Raw genomic sequence first — 17,166 nt, 5'->3', positions numbered from 1 at the left:
AGAAAGATAGGGGAGATATTTCTGCACAGTGAGAGAGACAAGAAACAGATTACATGAGCGGTCAACATCAAACGTGCTTCTCTGAGACTGTATACATTGAGTACAAATGGAAAAATATGTGAGAGACAGGTATATGCCAAGCAAAGTTGCAGGAGATGGTAAAGACACATCAGGGTTCAACAGTTATGTTAGCAGGTTGCTCTGAAAGCTAACTGTACCTCAATGTGCTACCAAAGCCATCATGACAAACAAAAACTGAATGTATCAAAAATGGACATAAGGGAAGCTGTACATGAAGCATTCAATGAATTCAAAATATAAAATTCAATCTACTATTTTGACAAAATAATGGAGAGAAGACCAAAATACTAAGCCGGCCAGTGTGGCCACGCGGTTAAAGGCGCTTCAGTCTGGAACCGCGCGACCGCTACGGTCGCAGGTTCGAATTCTGCCTCGGGCATAGATGTGTGTGATGTCCTTAGGTTAGTTAGGTTTAAGTAGTTCTAAGTTCTAGGGGACTCATGACCTCAGATGTTAAGTCCCATAGTGCTCAGAGCCATTTGAGCCAAAATACTAAACTCCATTTTCTGAAATTATTTTGCTGAAAAGGTCAGTTATGCAGGGTTTATGTGCTATGAGGGGTGGACGAGGAGGAGCACTGTATGGGTAGGATAGGGATTGGATAGTGGTGCCGCAAGGTGGTAGTAGGATGTCAGCAAGTTTGATAATTTATGGAGTGGTGGCTGAATTCTCCTCCAGGTGTGGGAGAACAAGGGATTCAATTTCAGAGATGTGATGTGTGGAGTAGGGATTGTACAGTAGTAGTATCTTGAGGGGGAAGCAGAGATAGTTCTGGGATGTCTGTGCCATGGAGAAGTGTTTTTGCAGTGTCAGATTTGGGCAGAAGGTAAAGATCATTGTGAAAGGAGGGGTTGGGTCCAGAGAAAGGTATGTTTACAGTTAGACCATTTGGGGGAATTCCATGGTTTAGGCAGCATTTGAGAAATATGATGTGGGACTGGGTTTTAGCCAAGGAAAGGGACACTTTTCTGGACAAAGATGGAGCAGGAACCCACTGTGGCAGGAATGGTGTAACGGAAATGGGAATGACACAGAAATGGGCAAAATAGATGTCGATGGTTGTGAGAGGAGCTGTACAAGAGAAAAGATGCATAAACTATAAGTAAAGACATGCAGAAACATGTGTAGATATGCAAAAATATGCACAGCTACGTAAAAACACACACAAATATATAAAAACACACAAAAATGCATGAAAGTGCATGAAACCACATCAAAATATGCATAGATACATAAAAATGTACTGAAATGTGGGAGGAAAGGCATGATGAGGTATGGAAGAGTGTATGTATTGCGATAAGGGAAGAGAGGGGTGGGGAATGGATTTGGTTGAGGATCACAAGTACGTATGGCACAGGTAAGTATGGAAAATGAAACACTGAGGTACGTCTGAATGAGGGATGAAGTGGGACCAATAGGAATAAATATAACTATTGGGGCTTCAGATGCTGTACCAACAATCTACATGGTCACAAAGCCTGTGTTGTTTGTGGATGATCATTGATACAGTGTGGCTCAGAAGTAGATGTGGTTTGGGAGGCGCTGAATAAACACAGTTTGTAGGATGGAAGAAAAGCCATTCAGCAAAATCAAGCAATGGAAACTCCAGATAGGAATAAGAACAATGTAGGAAAAGATAGATTGCTACTTACCATAAAGAAGACATGTTAACTTGTAGACAGGCACAATTAAAAGATATTTACGTAAAGCTTTTGGCCGCACCCTTTATCAGCAATAGAGAAACATGCACCATTCATACACACAAGCAAGCACACCTCATGTACACATGACTGCCAGCTTCAGCAGTTTGGACTGGAATGCAACTATCATATGGGACACAAACAGCAATTTGGAGAGGGCGGGGAAGGGGAAGGTGAAGGGTAAGTGGTAGTAATGTAAGGGTGGGGGGTGAGATGAATGCTGTATGGCGGAGAGTGCGGGAAGTAGTATGTCAAAAGGTGGAGTGTCAGTAGGTTGTGGGGCAGGGAGGAGGAGAAAAAAAGGATTGAAAAAGGAGAGGAATGGAAAAAGATGGGCGGATGCACTGGCAGAGGGTGGCAAACAAAAGAATGTGGAAGATGAGAATGGGGAGGAGATGATGATCAGAGGGGGTGGAATCTGTTGGGTGGAGGGTCTGAGGACAGCATGTTACTGTAGGTTGAGGGTGGGATGATTACCAGAGCAGAGAATGTGTTGTAAGGATAACTTCCGTCTGTGCGGTTCAGAAAAGCTGGTCGTGGAAGGAAGGACCAAAATGGCTTGAGTAGTAAAGCAGCCACTGAAATCAAGCATGTTATGTTCAGCTGCAAGTCATGCCACAGTGTGATCTACTTTGCACTTGGCCACATTTTGGCAGTGGCTGTTCATCCTGGTGGACAGGAGGCTGGTAGTCGTACCAATATAAAAAAGATGTACATTGATTACTTCACACATCATTAGCAAACATGATAGTCTTTTCAGTTATGAACCCTACAGTATTGCTAGTGGAAAAACTCTGGTCGTAGGCTGTGTTCCAAAAATGAACAGCATAGAGAAAGAAGTAACGACACTTTCTGTAGGACCTGAACACCATTTTGCAGGACAATACTCAAGCACGTACAGTGCAAGCTGTTACTGGTTTGTTTGAATGATGGGGCTGCTAAGTGCTATACCAGCTACTGCACTCCCCTGACTTAAGCCCTCCTAAGTTCAACTTGATTTCTAAATTGAAGGAAACACTTCACGGCATTCACTTCAGAACTGCTACAAATTTGTCGGTCAGTAGACTGTGCCGCTTGAAATGTCAACACAACTGACACTGCTAAGAGTATCCTGTGCCTTCCACATCGCTGGCAACAGGTTATACACAATGCTGGTGACTACTTTGAATGTCAGTAAAACTTTGAAACACACTATCTATTTTGTATGAGCTGTAACTAAATAGTTGCCACTATTAAAGTTCCAACCCTCATATATGCAATGACGAGACTGAGTTGTATGTGGCACAAGAAAAGGTGGTGGCTAGGCCCCTTCATCATATATTGGCTCAGTCCAGAACACTTCACGTCGACTGTTGTGTTTTTCCATTGCTGCCGCAACCTTGCAGTAGTTGTATCATAAGATTCATTCAAGATATAGTTGCAACCATTGCAAGCATGTGAATGCGCTCAACATAGACCTGCTCCCAGTTCCTGTGGTTTGTGACTGACTGAATGATGTTTGAGTTGCAGCCAATGAATGGTTGCAACTAATTTTGACTGATAAGAGGAAATTCTTCTGATTTGATTTGATAAGCCTGCTCCAAAGAGAACTAGGTTCCTGCTAGCCTTTTGATGGAACTGTACATCTCAATCCCGTGAAAACTTAATACGTCCTAGTGTAATTTTATTCCACTGATGGATTTTTCTTTAGAAATGTGTTGCAGGACAATACTCAAGCACGTACAGTGCAAGCTGTTACTGGTTTGTTTGAATGATGGGGCTGCTAAGTGCTATACCAGCAAAGTGGAGAAAAATTGTGTCACAAAATTTTAACCCTGGATAGCTGATGCCAGTAGGAAGCAAAATTACTAATGTTGTGTAGGTGGACAATGCACCATATTTAAAGTATGGGAACTTGGTGCCGTGTGCTCTGATTGACTGTGGGATTGCCCTGTTGCCATTCGTAGGTTGACGGGCAGCGCTATGGTTGTCGGTTCACACATACAAACACCCCTCGTCCTGTCACTGCCCAACGTGATATGCACACATTTTGAATATTTCTTGCTGTTTGTATCTGCCACATGTCAGAGGCATTCACACATAAGCTTCACTTCAGAGTACACACACGTCACCTGCGATTTAGTCATACAGTAAGCATGGCGGCACAGTATTCATTTGAAGAACAATGAGATATGGGTTTTGTTTATGGACTAGCTGATGGCAAGGTGCATGAAGCTCAATGGTTGTATGAGGAACGGTAGCCAACAAGATGCCACCCATACCTGCAAACGTTTACAACAATTCACTGGCAACTTGGCGAAACAGGCTTGTTAGCGTGATATCATGGTGATGCTGGAAGACCTTGGACACAACAGGATGCTGCATTTGAAGAGACTGTTCTCGGGCACTTTGAGGAAGCACCTATGACAAGTACTCGAGCGGTTAGATATGACATGGGGGTCACTCATAGGTTAGTCTGGTAGGTTTTGAGGGATGATGCCCAGCAGCCATTTAGTTTCCACCCTGTCCAGGACCTAAATCCTGTGGCACACTATGAACATAGGCTAGGGTTTTGCTGGTGGTTTCTGTGATGTGTTGCATGAGATCCTGACTTCCCTGCCATAGTGTTGTTTATCGACAAGTGCACCTTCCATTGGGATGGCCAAAACGTTCATTACTGGGCAAGGGGAAATTCTCACAGCACGTACATCCACAGACACCAGGAACAATTTTTGCTCAACATTTGTGCAGGCATTGTGGGTAACCATCTGACTGGGCTAGTCTGTCTACCTCCTTGACTTACTGGGACAAAATACCCTCACTTTTTGCGAGAAGCTCTACCTGGCCTGCTGGAAGATGTTCCCCTGGACATAAGGAGACGCATGTGGTTGCAGCACGATGGGGTGCCCGCACACAGTAGTCATGCTGTGCGCAGATATGAAAATGAACTCTTTGACAGCTGGGTAATTGACAGACGTGCTCATAGGACATGGCCCTCATGCTCACCGGACTTTTTCCTGTGGGGATTCTTCAAGGTTCTAGTTCACCCACCTGGATGTGAAACACCTAGAAACAAAGAGGAATTAATGGATTGCATTCAACATGCCATCACATCAGGGCAATGTCAGGAGTCTTTGACAGAGTTCAGCAAAACACCGTTCGACGTTACCAAGCTTGTGTCATGCCAGAGGGTCACCAGTTCGAGCACCTGCTTTAAGTAAACAATGTCTTACAAAAAAGGTCCTTTTCATGGCTGACACAATTTGGAAAAGACTTTCTGTACGCAAACTAACAGCTGTTGACCGGTTTGTTCCCAGTACGTCTTATCATGAAACTACAATGGATGTGTCGGGACCCAGGTGGATTCGCCCCCAGGCCTCCAGAGTGGAAGGCTGGTGCATTACCACCAAGCATGTGGGCTGCCTTGGATACATTGTGTTCCTCAGCAAGCAAAGCATTCTCGGTCATGCTTTGTCCAGAGCATCCAGCAACCGGGCAATCTCACGGCATCAGCAATTTTAGTTCCTAACGGCATCTGCTATTCAGGGTTAAAATTTTGTGAGACAATTTTTCTCCACCCTGTATAAAACCTGGGGTATCAAAAGCAAAAGGATCTCACTATCCTTCTCTTACAGTCATTTTCAAAATGCATAAATTTTCTGTATTCCATGCAAGGACCTGATCACAAAAGCCAATAATTGGGGGTCAAACATTATACTTATTGCTATAAATGATATGCACACATTAAGTTAAATTGGCTCACTTTAGAGGGGAGATGGTATAGGTAGAAATAAGCATGCTATGCTGTCATACTTATATTGGTGAAATTCATCTGCATACCAGATTCATAAACAGCGGGCACATTGGAGCCACATCCAAACAACTAAACCAACAATAATTTTTGTTCAAATTAGATAAATCTGTCATTTGTGATGTTTGGAAATTTACTACATTTTAGTCTATTAACATTGGTACTAATTATTTGCATTGTATTATCAATTTGTGTTACCAAAATCAACGAGACATGCTTATCAAATATTTTCATAATATGCATATAATTAGAATATATAAAAGAAAACAGAATGTTGATGAGGAAACTGGTGTCAGACATAATTAAGAACAGCTTCAGTTAACATTTTGTATCACTGGTTCTCCAAGAAGTTCTGACAACAAGTGGGAAGCAGAAATGTTTGACTCAATTTCGTTCAACATAATTGATGCCTTTGGAGTTTTTGGAAAGCCTGCAACTGTCATTCATTCTTTAAATAATGAAACACTGCAGCATGTACATATTTTTTCATGCTTGGCTTGAAGTATTTTGAGACCCTCTCATTGTCATAATCACATATAAGAGTAGTATTTTTGTATTGTACTGTCTGTCTTGCAAAGCAGCCATCTTCTGGAGGTTATGGGATGCTGTGTCTCCGGCACTGTGCAGAAAACCACACACACAAACCATCACTCATATTATTTGTGAAATTTCACTGTGTGTGTGTGTGTGTGTGTGTGTGTGTGTGTGTGTGTGTGTGGGCGCGCGCGTTGTACATAATACAGAAGACACTATGGTACCTTAACCTAAAAAAGATGAGACAGTACAATGCAAGAGAGGCACAACTCACATACAATCAGCACAAAAAATAGTTGCAAAAATATTTGCTCTTGACAATGAGAATAAATTCTCAAAATCCGTAGTGCTGAGCATGAAAAAAAAAAAAAAAACACATACTGGGTGCACTGTTTTATTATTCAGATCATATACATTTGAGCAACATGAAGAGAGCAAAGGAGTCAACTAGCAATACAGGTGGTCAGACAGCAAAACATGCGAAATATGTGTTTGAGTTAACCCACAGAGTACTGATGGTTGAAACTATGACAAAACTGTGCTGTACAGCAGAGGCAGTTTGAAAAGGTTTCACTTTCACTCAAATAAAACTATAATTGTGCAGTGAAGTCAAATGTTGCAAATTGTGTTAGCAATGCCAATCATGGACTACACCAGCATTTTCTCTCTCACATCTCCCTCCTCCACAATGGCCTAAAATATTCCCTTAACTCCGCCACCACCTGGAGTACAAACTGTTTGTGTTTTGTGCCACTTATAACTTGTTCAGTCTCATCAAATGTCAATAGGAAGAAAATGGGATGAAGTCAAATGAGGCATTGAGTAAAAATGTAGAATCGAGGTAAATGAAATGATCGTATGGTATTGTTGGTCAGGAGGCCCCATGTGGGGGAGTTCAGCAGCCGTATTGCAAGTTCTTTTCTAGTTTATGCTACTTCAGTAACTTGCGAATCAATGATGAAATTATGATGAAGGACACACAATACCCAGTCATTTCGAGGCAGAGAAAATCCCTGACCCTGCCGGGAATCAAACCCGGGACCCCGTGTGCGGGAAGTGAGAACGCTACAGCAAGGCCACAAGCTGCGGACATTGTGGTAAACCTTACTAGGAAGAAACGTAAAATTAGGAAATTTTTTAGAATTTATCTTATGTGTTTTTCACAGGGGCTAGGTGTTTATGGTCTAGAATCATGAAAAACATAAAATCAGAGAACTTGAAATCAAAGTTCCACTGTAGTTTTAAAACATATCTTATTAGCAACTCTTTTTACAAACTATGTGAATATCTAGATTTAGGGATTAAAACTTTCTGGTTAGGTACTTGGAAAGTAGCAGTCCATGTTAATTTATCAGAAATGTTTGGTGAAAATCTAAAACTATAAAAACATTAGGTTTTTTTTATGAAATAACTTTACTGCTACCAGTCATGAGTAGCAGCGTTATAAAGTTTTATAACATATAATAATGTTCTACAAATAGGATTCAGTATTTACAGATATAAAAATACTTTCTTCGAAAAATACCACTACATTCAAGTCAATATTGAGCTACTAAAAGGAGATAAACAGCGGCTATATAATAACAATTAGGAGAGAGCAGCTATTTTCAAATTATCAGCTTTCTTTACTAAATTACTTGATTAAATTTATATGGTATAAGTGTGAATAACTTTAAGCAGAGTTATTATAGTTTATTGGTAATAAAATATACATGCAGACTGAAGCGACAAATGAAAATTTTTACCAAGGTGAGGATTCAAACCCAGGTCACCTGCTCACTAGGCAGATGCACTAATCACTGTGCCACCCCAGCACAGTGGCTCTCAAATGTAATCTCACTAAAGGTGACTTCCTCCCCCCCTCCCCCCTCTAAGATCTAGTTGTAAGATGGCCCAGGATAGCCCATCACAAACTGAACATAGATCTAGCATGAAAACGGGAAAAAGATGTACGGTATTGTGAAAAAAAAGCAAAATAAAAACAGTGATTGTGTGGGGGTCGGAGATATTACATACAGTAATATCAAACCCACCATTAAGTATTTGCTCATTTATAATGAATTAACTTTATTTTGATCATGTCGGTACAAACACATCTGCTCGAATACAGAGTTCGGAACACACTGAGATCAACAATTTTCAAAGACTTTTGTTCTAAAAGATGAGGCGGTTGACTCTTGCAGTTGATAACTGCCACAGAGCCCCCACAGGTAGTGTGGAGCATGGTAAGGATGATGAGAGGCCTGTGTGCACCCAGCCGGCTGATGGCGCAGGTGCGCGTGACCGATCATGTCATGGCAGGCGCTAGTAGGAGGCGCAATCAGACCGTTTCTCGATGTCTTGGTAGGCACGACCAGTGGAGGGAAGGAAGTGCCGAGGGCGTCCACAAGTTGACCATGCCATGCTGCTGATGGCATGGTGGAAGCAGAAGGCGGTGGCGTGTCGATGGGGAGAACATCGTCGTGCCGAGGCCTTGCGGCGCAGCGGGCTTTTGATCCGATCAAAGGTACGGAGAGCGTCGAAGATGAGATGTGATGTATTGCCAAAGTATTTGTCAGCGAGCACCACGGTAAGTGCAACATGTCCGGCAACAGTTTGTTATTAGCTACATGACATAAAGGAGCAAGCATGGTGTGGCTTAACATGTTGCGTAAGAGCTGCCAGATGAGCAACACTCGCTGTAATGACGGAGTTATAGAGGCACTTGATGTCGCAGCAGAGGAGAAAACAGCAAACTGCACATGGCTGACCTTGGCAGCGGATGACTTCAGTGTAGATGGAAGTGTCACCTCAGAGTCCATGGATGGTGAGTGTGTTACAGCGGTAGAGGGCATGATGTTCCAAGCGGAGTTGACAGTGTCGGTGCTTTGGTGTACGAAACAGCCATGATTGAAGGTTGGGGGGGCATGGCCATGAGCCCTGTGCATGAAGCATGGCAACTTCGAGAGGTGGTGGAAGGCAGACGTTGTTGGCGAAACCATGGTCAGACCAGGAAGGCGATGAGACGTAATGTGAACGTGAAGAAGTCGAATCGGCGGATGAACTACTGGTCCGTGGCGGAGAGGTGACACAGTTCAATGGAACTGGAGCTGCGTGTGTGCTGTTGCTGTCGGTGCTGCGGTCAAGTCGTAAGGCTGCAAGCTGCTCACGTGAAACTGCTGCACAGTTGTGTGTTGGAGCGGAAAGATGCTCACTCGTCGAAGCAGAAACGGCAGATGTGTTGGTCGTACATTGCGGAGGTAGCGAAGAGGATGGCAAAGCAAGCAGCACTGGAATGCGGCTGGTTATGCTGTGGTACAGAAACAAAGTGTCTGGAACTACCAAGGAAAGGTGGCAGTGGCGTAAATAAGTTGTTGTCTCATATCACTAACATAGAATTTCCACTTGAGGTGGCATGATGATGACAGTTGTGACATCTGGGACATAGATCCACATAGCGTGATTGTCAGGGTATTAGTTGTAGCTGGTAGTATTGGCAAATGATTGTCAGCAGTCAGAGGCGGAACAATGACAGGAGCATCTCGTTGCATGTTGTGCTCGGTCAGTGTTGGCTGCAGCATGTGTAACTGATCTTGTACCAACAAGTTGTATGTTGCAATTTCCTCACGTAGCTGTCGCAATTGTTCAGGCGAAAATGTATGTCGTGAAGCAGTCTGCTGTGTATCACTGAGTAAGATGGGGTCAAAACCAGAATCTATCTCTATCAGAGGGTAACCTGGCGTACAAGACAAGGTCGGCGGCACAGTATTGACGTAACAGTGCGAGTAGAAGAGATCGTGTGTGCGATCACGAATGTGAAACTCTGTACTCGGCAGCGGCGAAGTGACAACACGTTCACTGCTGTATGAAGCATTGATACGGCTGAAATCGTGTTCTGGGATGGGTGAACAAGTTGTGGGTGTGATCGAGGAGTGAACGGCCGGTCGGTAAGCGTGCGTAGTGTCGGTGAGTTGTTGAAAAGATGGGGCTGTGGTAGCCATTGCACGACTGTATGTCACGCAGCTGTCTGTTTTGACTGGGTTGAGGTCAGTGAGCCAGCAGGCGGCGGCCATGACAACGCTGTCAGTAGCAGTCAAGGAGAGTCGGTGTGGCTCGGGTGCTGCGTAGAGGGAGGCGTGGCACATCTAGTGTTGCACTGAGAAACAGCCGGCATTGTCGTCGGTGTAATTGGTGCATTGTCATTGATCGGTAGCATGTCCTTGATAAAATTGTTCCTGTGATGTTGGTGACAGGCGCTGAATTAAAGCAGCTTTCGCTCTGGTGTACCTGTCACTTAAATTGTCACAGATAATGTCCGTAATTAAATAATGATACCCATGTAGGCTTTCATGGCCGGCGTCTTCATCAGTAAACACTTCCGGGCTAAGTTGCCATGGTCGATCTGTAGAACTTCTTCTCCCTGACGTTTCATTCTCAACTATGGAGAACATCTTCTGAGGTGAGTCGATGATTGGCTGCTAGGAGCTGGGGCCGCCGCTTATATGGAGATCGTAGAGGGCGCCACCGCACGTCACGTGGCGGCGATGTGTAGCTATCTCTGGCTATCGTCTGTTCTCTCGATTGCAGGCAATCGATTGTCACGTGATTGATGCAACATCGACCGCCATATCTTGTCCAATTTTAATCCTTCTTCTTTACGATTAAAATTGTATTGGTGTTTGTGGGTTTCAATTGCCTCTCTATACATACGTGTATAATAATGGGACGTCCTCACTAGCACGCTTGTCTCACTAAATTTTATTTCGTGATCTCCATCCTTAAAAACATGTTCCGCAACTGCCGATTTGTTGATATGTCCCAAGCGACAGTTTCTTTTGTGCTCCGTCAATCGTTGTATTGATGCTTCTTTTTGTAGTTCCTATGTAAACCCTGCCACAACTACACGGAATTTTATATACCCCTGGGGTGGCTAGGGGGTGACGAGCATCTTTTGTTGATCTTAGGCATTCACTAATTTTCTTAGTAGGTCTGAAAATAGTCTCCACCTGAAACTTGGCTAGTACTTTCCCAATGCAATCCGTGATGTTATGGATGAACGGAAGAAATACTTTTCCAGCTGATGGTTCTTGCTGTCTCCTATTTTTAGGCATTTTTCTACTTGGGTGAAGTGCTCAGTTAATCTCGTATTTCGTATAACCATTTTTCGCAAAAGCCATACGTAAATGATTTAGTTCTTCTTGTAAGTAGCCTGGTTCACAAATATTATTGGCCCTGTCCACTAGTGTTTTTATGACCCCCCTCTTTTGCCTAGGGTGGTGGTTTGAGTTCTTATGGAGGTAGCGGTCAGTATGTGTACCTTTCCTGTAGACCTTATGGCCTAAGGTCCCATCCGTCCGTTTGATAACTGATCAATACAATTTTAATCATAAAGAAGAAGGATTAAAATTGGACAAGATATGGCGGTTGACGTTGCATCAATCACATGCTAATCGATTGCCTGCAATCGAGAGAACAGACTATAGTCAGAGATAGCTACACATCGACGTCACGTGACGTGCAGTGGCGCCCTCTACGATCTCCATGTAAGCGGCGGCCCCAGCTCCTAGCAGCCAGTCGTCGACTCACCTCGGAAGATGTTCTCCGTAGTTGAGAATGAAACATCGGGGAGAAGATGTTCTACAGATCGACCACGGCAACTTAGCCCGGAAGTGTTTACTGATGAAGATGCCGGCAGTGAAAGCCTACATGGGATGATTCAACACCTCTATGGGGAGGAAATGTCAACTAGGGTACGACGACTGGAGAACCTACGCAAGAAGAAAGGTCAACAACTTTGCTCACTCACTTTTCTGCTACGCTGTCATGATACCGGTATAGTTCCCAAGTTTTTAAAAGTGAGAAGAATGTTTCATTTGGCACAAGCTAACCGTATTTATTCTTGTATGGAACTGGCATTACTAAGTGAGCGGATACATCAGACACGACGAGGACTGGAGATATGTGATAGTCAACTGCTAAATCTTCATTTACGTACTAGCAATACTATGCAGATTTGTCATTGGAACAAAGTGGACAGTTTAACATTTAGATCTATGGAGATTAGTGCAGAAGTGTCTTCCAATAGGCAGAAGAAGAAGTTTGATTGTCTACAAGAGGGTCGACAGGAAACACCAATTCCGAACAATATCCAAACGGTTATTAATTTATCGGAAAAAGAATTGTCTAAGGAAGAACTTTCTGTTCTGTCTAAAGGAGGAAATTTTGCAATCACTCCATCCAAGGTTCCTATGGAGGACATTATTGCTAATATAGAGGCAGGAATTCATCAGTTACCATCATATTCTGCTGATGAAATTAGGGTGGAAACCTCCAGGGTATTACATAAAGCTAAGCCACCCAGCAGCAATCTGTCTCAAGGGGAAAGGAAGGCATTGGGGGAGATCAATGCAGACAAGAATGTTATTATAGTTGCCACTGACAAGGGAAATGTTACTGTTTTAATGAATACTGAGGATTATCACAAGAAGATCAGTGATCTCCTGGAACCCAGCACATACAAGAAGTTGAAAAAGGATCCCACAACAAATGTGCTGAATGCCACCAATCATCTGATAAAACAGTCTTCCATTCCTACAGAAGTTAAAAAGTATCTTTGTAAAACAGAGGCTTATCCTCTGAGATTATATGGATTACCAAAGATACATAAGCCTGATGTCCCTTTGAGACCAATAGTCAGCGCAATTGGAGCTCCTACTCAAGAGCTAGCCAGACACCTCGCCTCTTTGTTACAACCTTACATAGGCAAAACTGAGAGTCATATTAAAAACTCTCTACACTTCATTGAGAAATTGAGGGAAATTACTGTCGGTCCTAATGACATCCTTGTCAGTTTTGATATAGTGTCTTTGTTCACTATGGTTCCAGTTGAGGAAGCTCTCTCTCATACAGCCGATATGTTCCCCACTAATATAGTGGCCTCGTTCCAACACTGTCTATCCTCGACCTATTTTCAGTACAATGGTGAATTTTATGAACAGATTGATGGGGTAGCCATGGGAAGCCCCCTAAGCCCCACAATTGCGAATTTATTCATGGAATATTTTGAACATCAAGCACTGCAGTCGGCCAAAAAAAGCCCCTCGAAGTGGTATCGGTATGTGGATGATACCTTTGTAATATGGAATCATGAGAAAGAGGACTTGAATGATTTCCTGGAGCACTTAAATAGCATCAACCCAAAGATCAAATTTACTATGTAGAAAGAGAAGAATGGACAACTTAACTTTTTGGAAGTATTAGTTATCAAATGGGCGGATGGGACCTTAGGCCATAAGGTCTACAGGAAAGGTACACATACTGATTGCTACCTCCATAAGAACTCAAACCACCACCCTAGGCAAAAGAGGGGGGTCATAAAAACACTAGTGGATAGGGCCAATAATATTTGTGAACCAGGCTACTTACAAGAAGAACTAAATCATTTACGAATGGCTTTTGCGAAAAATGGTTATACGAAAAATGAGATTAACCGAGCACTTTACCCAAGTAGAAAAATGCCTAAAAATAGGAGACAGCAAGAACCATCAGCTGGAAAAGTATTTCTTCCGTTCATCCATAACATCAAGGATTGCATTGGGAAAGTACTAGCCAAGTTTCAGGTGGAGACTATTTTCAGACCTACTAAGAAAATTAGTGAATGCCTAAGATCAACAAAAGATGCTCATCACCCCCTAGCCACCCCAGGGGTATATAAAATTCCGTGTAGTTGTGGCAGGGTTTACATAGGAACTACAAAAAGAAGCATCAATACACGGTTGATGGAGCACAAAAGAAACTGTCGCTTGGGACATATCGACAAATCGGCAGTAGTGGAACATGTTTTTAAGGATGGAGATCACGAAATAAAATTTGGTGAGACAAGCGTGCTAGCGAGGACATCGCATTATTATACATATATGTATAGAGAGGCAATTGAAATCCACAAACATCAATACAATTTTAATCGTAAAGAAGAAGGATTAAAATTGGACAAGATATGGCGGTCGACATTGCATCAATCACGTGACCATTGATTGCCTGCAATCGAGAGAACGGATGATAGCCAGAGGTAGCTACACATTGACGCCACGTGACGTGCGGTGGCGCCCTCTACGATCTCCATATAAGTGGCGGCCCCAGCTCCTAGCAGCCAGTTGTCGACTCACCTCGGAAGATGTTCTCCGTAGTTGAGAACAAAACGTCAGGGAGAAGAAGTTCTACAGATCGACCACGGCAACTTAGCCCGGAAGTGTTTACTGATGATATATAATGATAGTCCTTTAGGCACCTGAAGAGTACGAGGTATTTTTCACTTTTGTCGGTGATGCCATAAGAGGAGAATATATACTCTGCTGCCATGAACCACATTGGAAGTTGGTCTGAGAGATATGTTGGTAGTTGAATGCTGCAAATGAGGGACAAGCGTGGAGAAGCAGCGGAAAAGTTGGCATGAACATTCGAACTCTGGAAGACGGGCTGTGCGGAAACCGGGTCGAACGAATTTTCACACGGCGCAGAAGATGCGGTAGCTGTGACGGGCATTTGTGAATTCGACCAGGCATGCGATTTAGCCGTAGTTCGGAGTTTGTGCGAACTGGGATTTGCAACATAGTCCCTGTTTGTTGCAGTCCATTGTTTGGCATGATTGTCTGGTGTCAAAGCACTGCACTTACGAATGTCACTGTAATAATTCTCACACAAAAGCAAGTCAAAATTGTCCAAATTAATCAGCGAAGGAGCACTGCACTGTCCGGAAGTGAAATTACCGACGCATTGAGCGGGTTTTGACGGACGACGTGTGCATCTCGGTCGCATTGTCGATGTGTGAGAAGATGACAAAAGTTACCAAAAAGCACGATTCACACAAGAGCCAGGAATTTACACACTAATTACACTTCCTGTACACTGCATCCAGGTGTGGTGCAATGCGAAGTCGATGGACGTAGAAATCCGACAAAGGGTTGCTGCATTGTCTGTCCATGGCAATGTTCTAGTACACATTTCTGGCATTGTAAGCAGTGTTCGTGAGTGTCGGGGTCACCAGGGTAGTGGTCGGAGATGTTACATACGGTAATATCGAACCCACCATTAAGTATTCACTCGTTTATAATGAATTAACTTTATTTTGATCATGTCAGTATAAACACATCCACTTGAATACAGAATTCGGAACACACTGAGATCAACAGTTTTCAGTTTTCAAAGAAGTTCGTTCTCAAAGATGAGGCGGTCGACTCTTGCAGTCGATAACTGCCACAGATGTTCAATGGACAAGAAGTGCAATGTAGAGCAGCCATTCCTGTTTTCATGCTTGATCTATGTTCAGTTTTTGATGGGCTATCCACTGGGCCATCTAAATCTGAGAGGGTGCAATGGGGAGTTTCCCTTGTAAGTCTCCCTTTTTCCAGCCTTCCATTGTTTATTTGGGTCATGAAATTTCCTGACAGGGTGTCACTCAATGTGTGATAAAGCAAGCTGGGATAATTTTAACTCCCCTCTTGTTTTGTCATCTGCCTCGTTAACCCTTAACTACTATGGACATTCACAGGAACACAATTACTATCGAGGGGTCTTACAGACCACATTTTTCTATTTTATACACCAAACCAGAATTTTGCTGAATATATATAGTTTCTTGACTTCCAGTCATTCATTACACTTCTTAGATGTGGCTTTTGTAGAAATTTGAGTTTTTTTAAACACTGCGGTATTTTAAACACTTCAACAACTAAAACAAAGCGAAATCTAGAGTATATTTTTATTTTATGAGTTACGAAAATAACAGCAAATAGTTAGCTCTCTACTCACACACAGATTTTCATCAGAGGGATTATACTCCAAATTGGCAATATAACTAGGTGGAAAAATCCGACATGACTTACGATAAATTGTGTGCGAAGTCAGCTTTCAGTTTACGACTCACTTTGCAATGTAGAGCGAATATTTCAGTCCATAGGTCTATGAATGGAGAAACTTTGCCACCATTTTACTTCTAAAATTACAAGTAAAAACTAAATACTTGTTCTCATGTGCCACTGAATCATACTTTAGTCAATTTCCACCTGCAAACACTTCAAACAAATCGGAACACCACACTGTTAACACGGATACCTTGTTTTCCTCTTCAGACGAGGAGGGCAAAAGGTGCACGATTTTCGATTTTTGAATTCTTCTTTTGGTGTCTGAGGCTCATCTTGCAAGTGAAGACATCTGTCTCACATAACACACGTTGCATAGAAGGCCCAGCTTTCCCCGCCATGGAGAAACAGTAGAATGCAATAAAAACGCGGCACGCAAACACTATGGTACGTCTGTGAGACCTCTCAAAGCTAATAATTACGAAACAAAGAGCAGCAACATTGCAAGAATGCTGGCACGTGTAGCTTGACAGCCAATAGGAAGGTACATGTAAGAGTCCATTTGGCTTTGCAGGCGTGTGAGAAATATCTCGACACAAAAATTTGTAGCGGTCTGAGAGACGGTCGATAGTAGTTAAGGGTTAAACTCTTTTTTTTAATTTTAACTATTTAACATTAGCATATGTGAATATACTCTGCATTTTCATAAAAGAGAAAGAGTGACCCTCAGTTTAAAGAATATAACACCAGATCTAATTTTGTGCTTAGTTTTATGTATGTAATTGATTTTCCAATTTATTCTGATTATTACTAGTTAGTATCATTCAATATAGGGCGAAATCAGTAATTGTTTTGTAATTTAAATTCTGTTGTTGACATATAAACAAATATAAATTCTGTAATAATTATAAACTTTTGGATGATGAAATACTAGTAATCTTAAAGTATCTATTTCAATCTCTTCAAAAACATGTTAGCAAAGCCAGCCCTTAATTCCAAAGTAATTAACAGTTTTGTCAAAAGTATTGTTTGCGTAACTATATTTGTTAATTTCATGATTTAAACAGATAATTTGGTTTAACTCTTGTAGTAGAAGAAACTGTTAAAAAGAATGAATTTTTTGATGTATTCAGTTAATTTAATGAGTTAAGTTTTAATTATGATTTCTGTAAATTTAACTTTAAATAATGTGTAGTTTCAGTACCTATTATTATGATGATATATA

The 17,166-nt window shown here is 42.3% G+C and overlaps 1 protein-coding gene across 2 annotated transcripts in view; it reads right to left on the bottom strand.

Moving 5' to 3' along the window:
- The window catches only part of LOC124798442, a 70,921-nt gene that overhangs the window by 22,268 nt on the left and 31,487 nt on the right, over window positions 1-17,166 (bottom strand). The window contains exon 3 of one of the 2 annotated variants that reach the window (XM_047261860.1): window positions 5,856-6,190. The exons of the other annotated variant lie outside the window; for it this stretch is intronic. Within the exon in view, the coding sequence (XP_047117816.1) occupies window positions 6,167-6,190 (24 nt within the window). The 3' untranslated portion in view covers window positions 5,856-6,166. Of the gene's footprint in view, window positions 1-5,855; window positions 6,191-17,166 lie in introns of those variants that run through there. 2 annotated transcript variants of the gene reach the window in all.

This window comes from Schistocerca piceifrons, chromosome 5, assembly GCF_021461385.2.
Source record: "Schistocerca piceifrons isolate TAMUIC-IGC-003096 chromosome 5, iqSchPice1.1, whole genome shotgun sequence".
Classification (NCBI taxonomy): domain Eukaryota; kingdom Metazoa; phylum Arthropoda; class Insecta; order Orthoptera; family Acrididae; genus Schistocerca; species Schistocerca piceifrons.
Note: the sequence above shows the minus strand (reverse complement) of the source record. Positions and strands in the feature narration are given on the sequence as shown.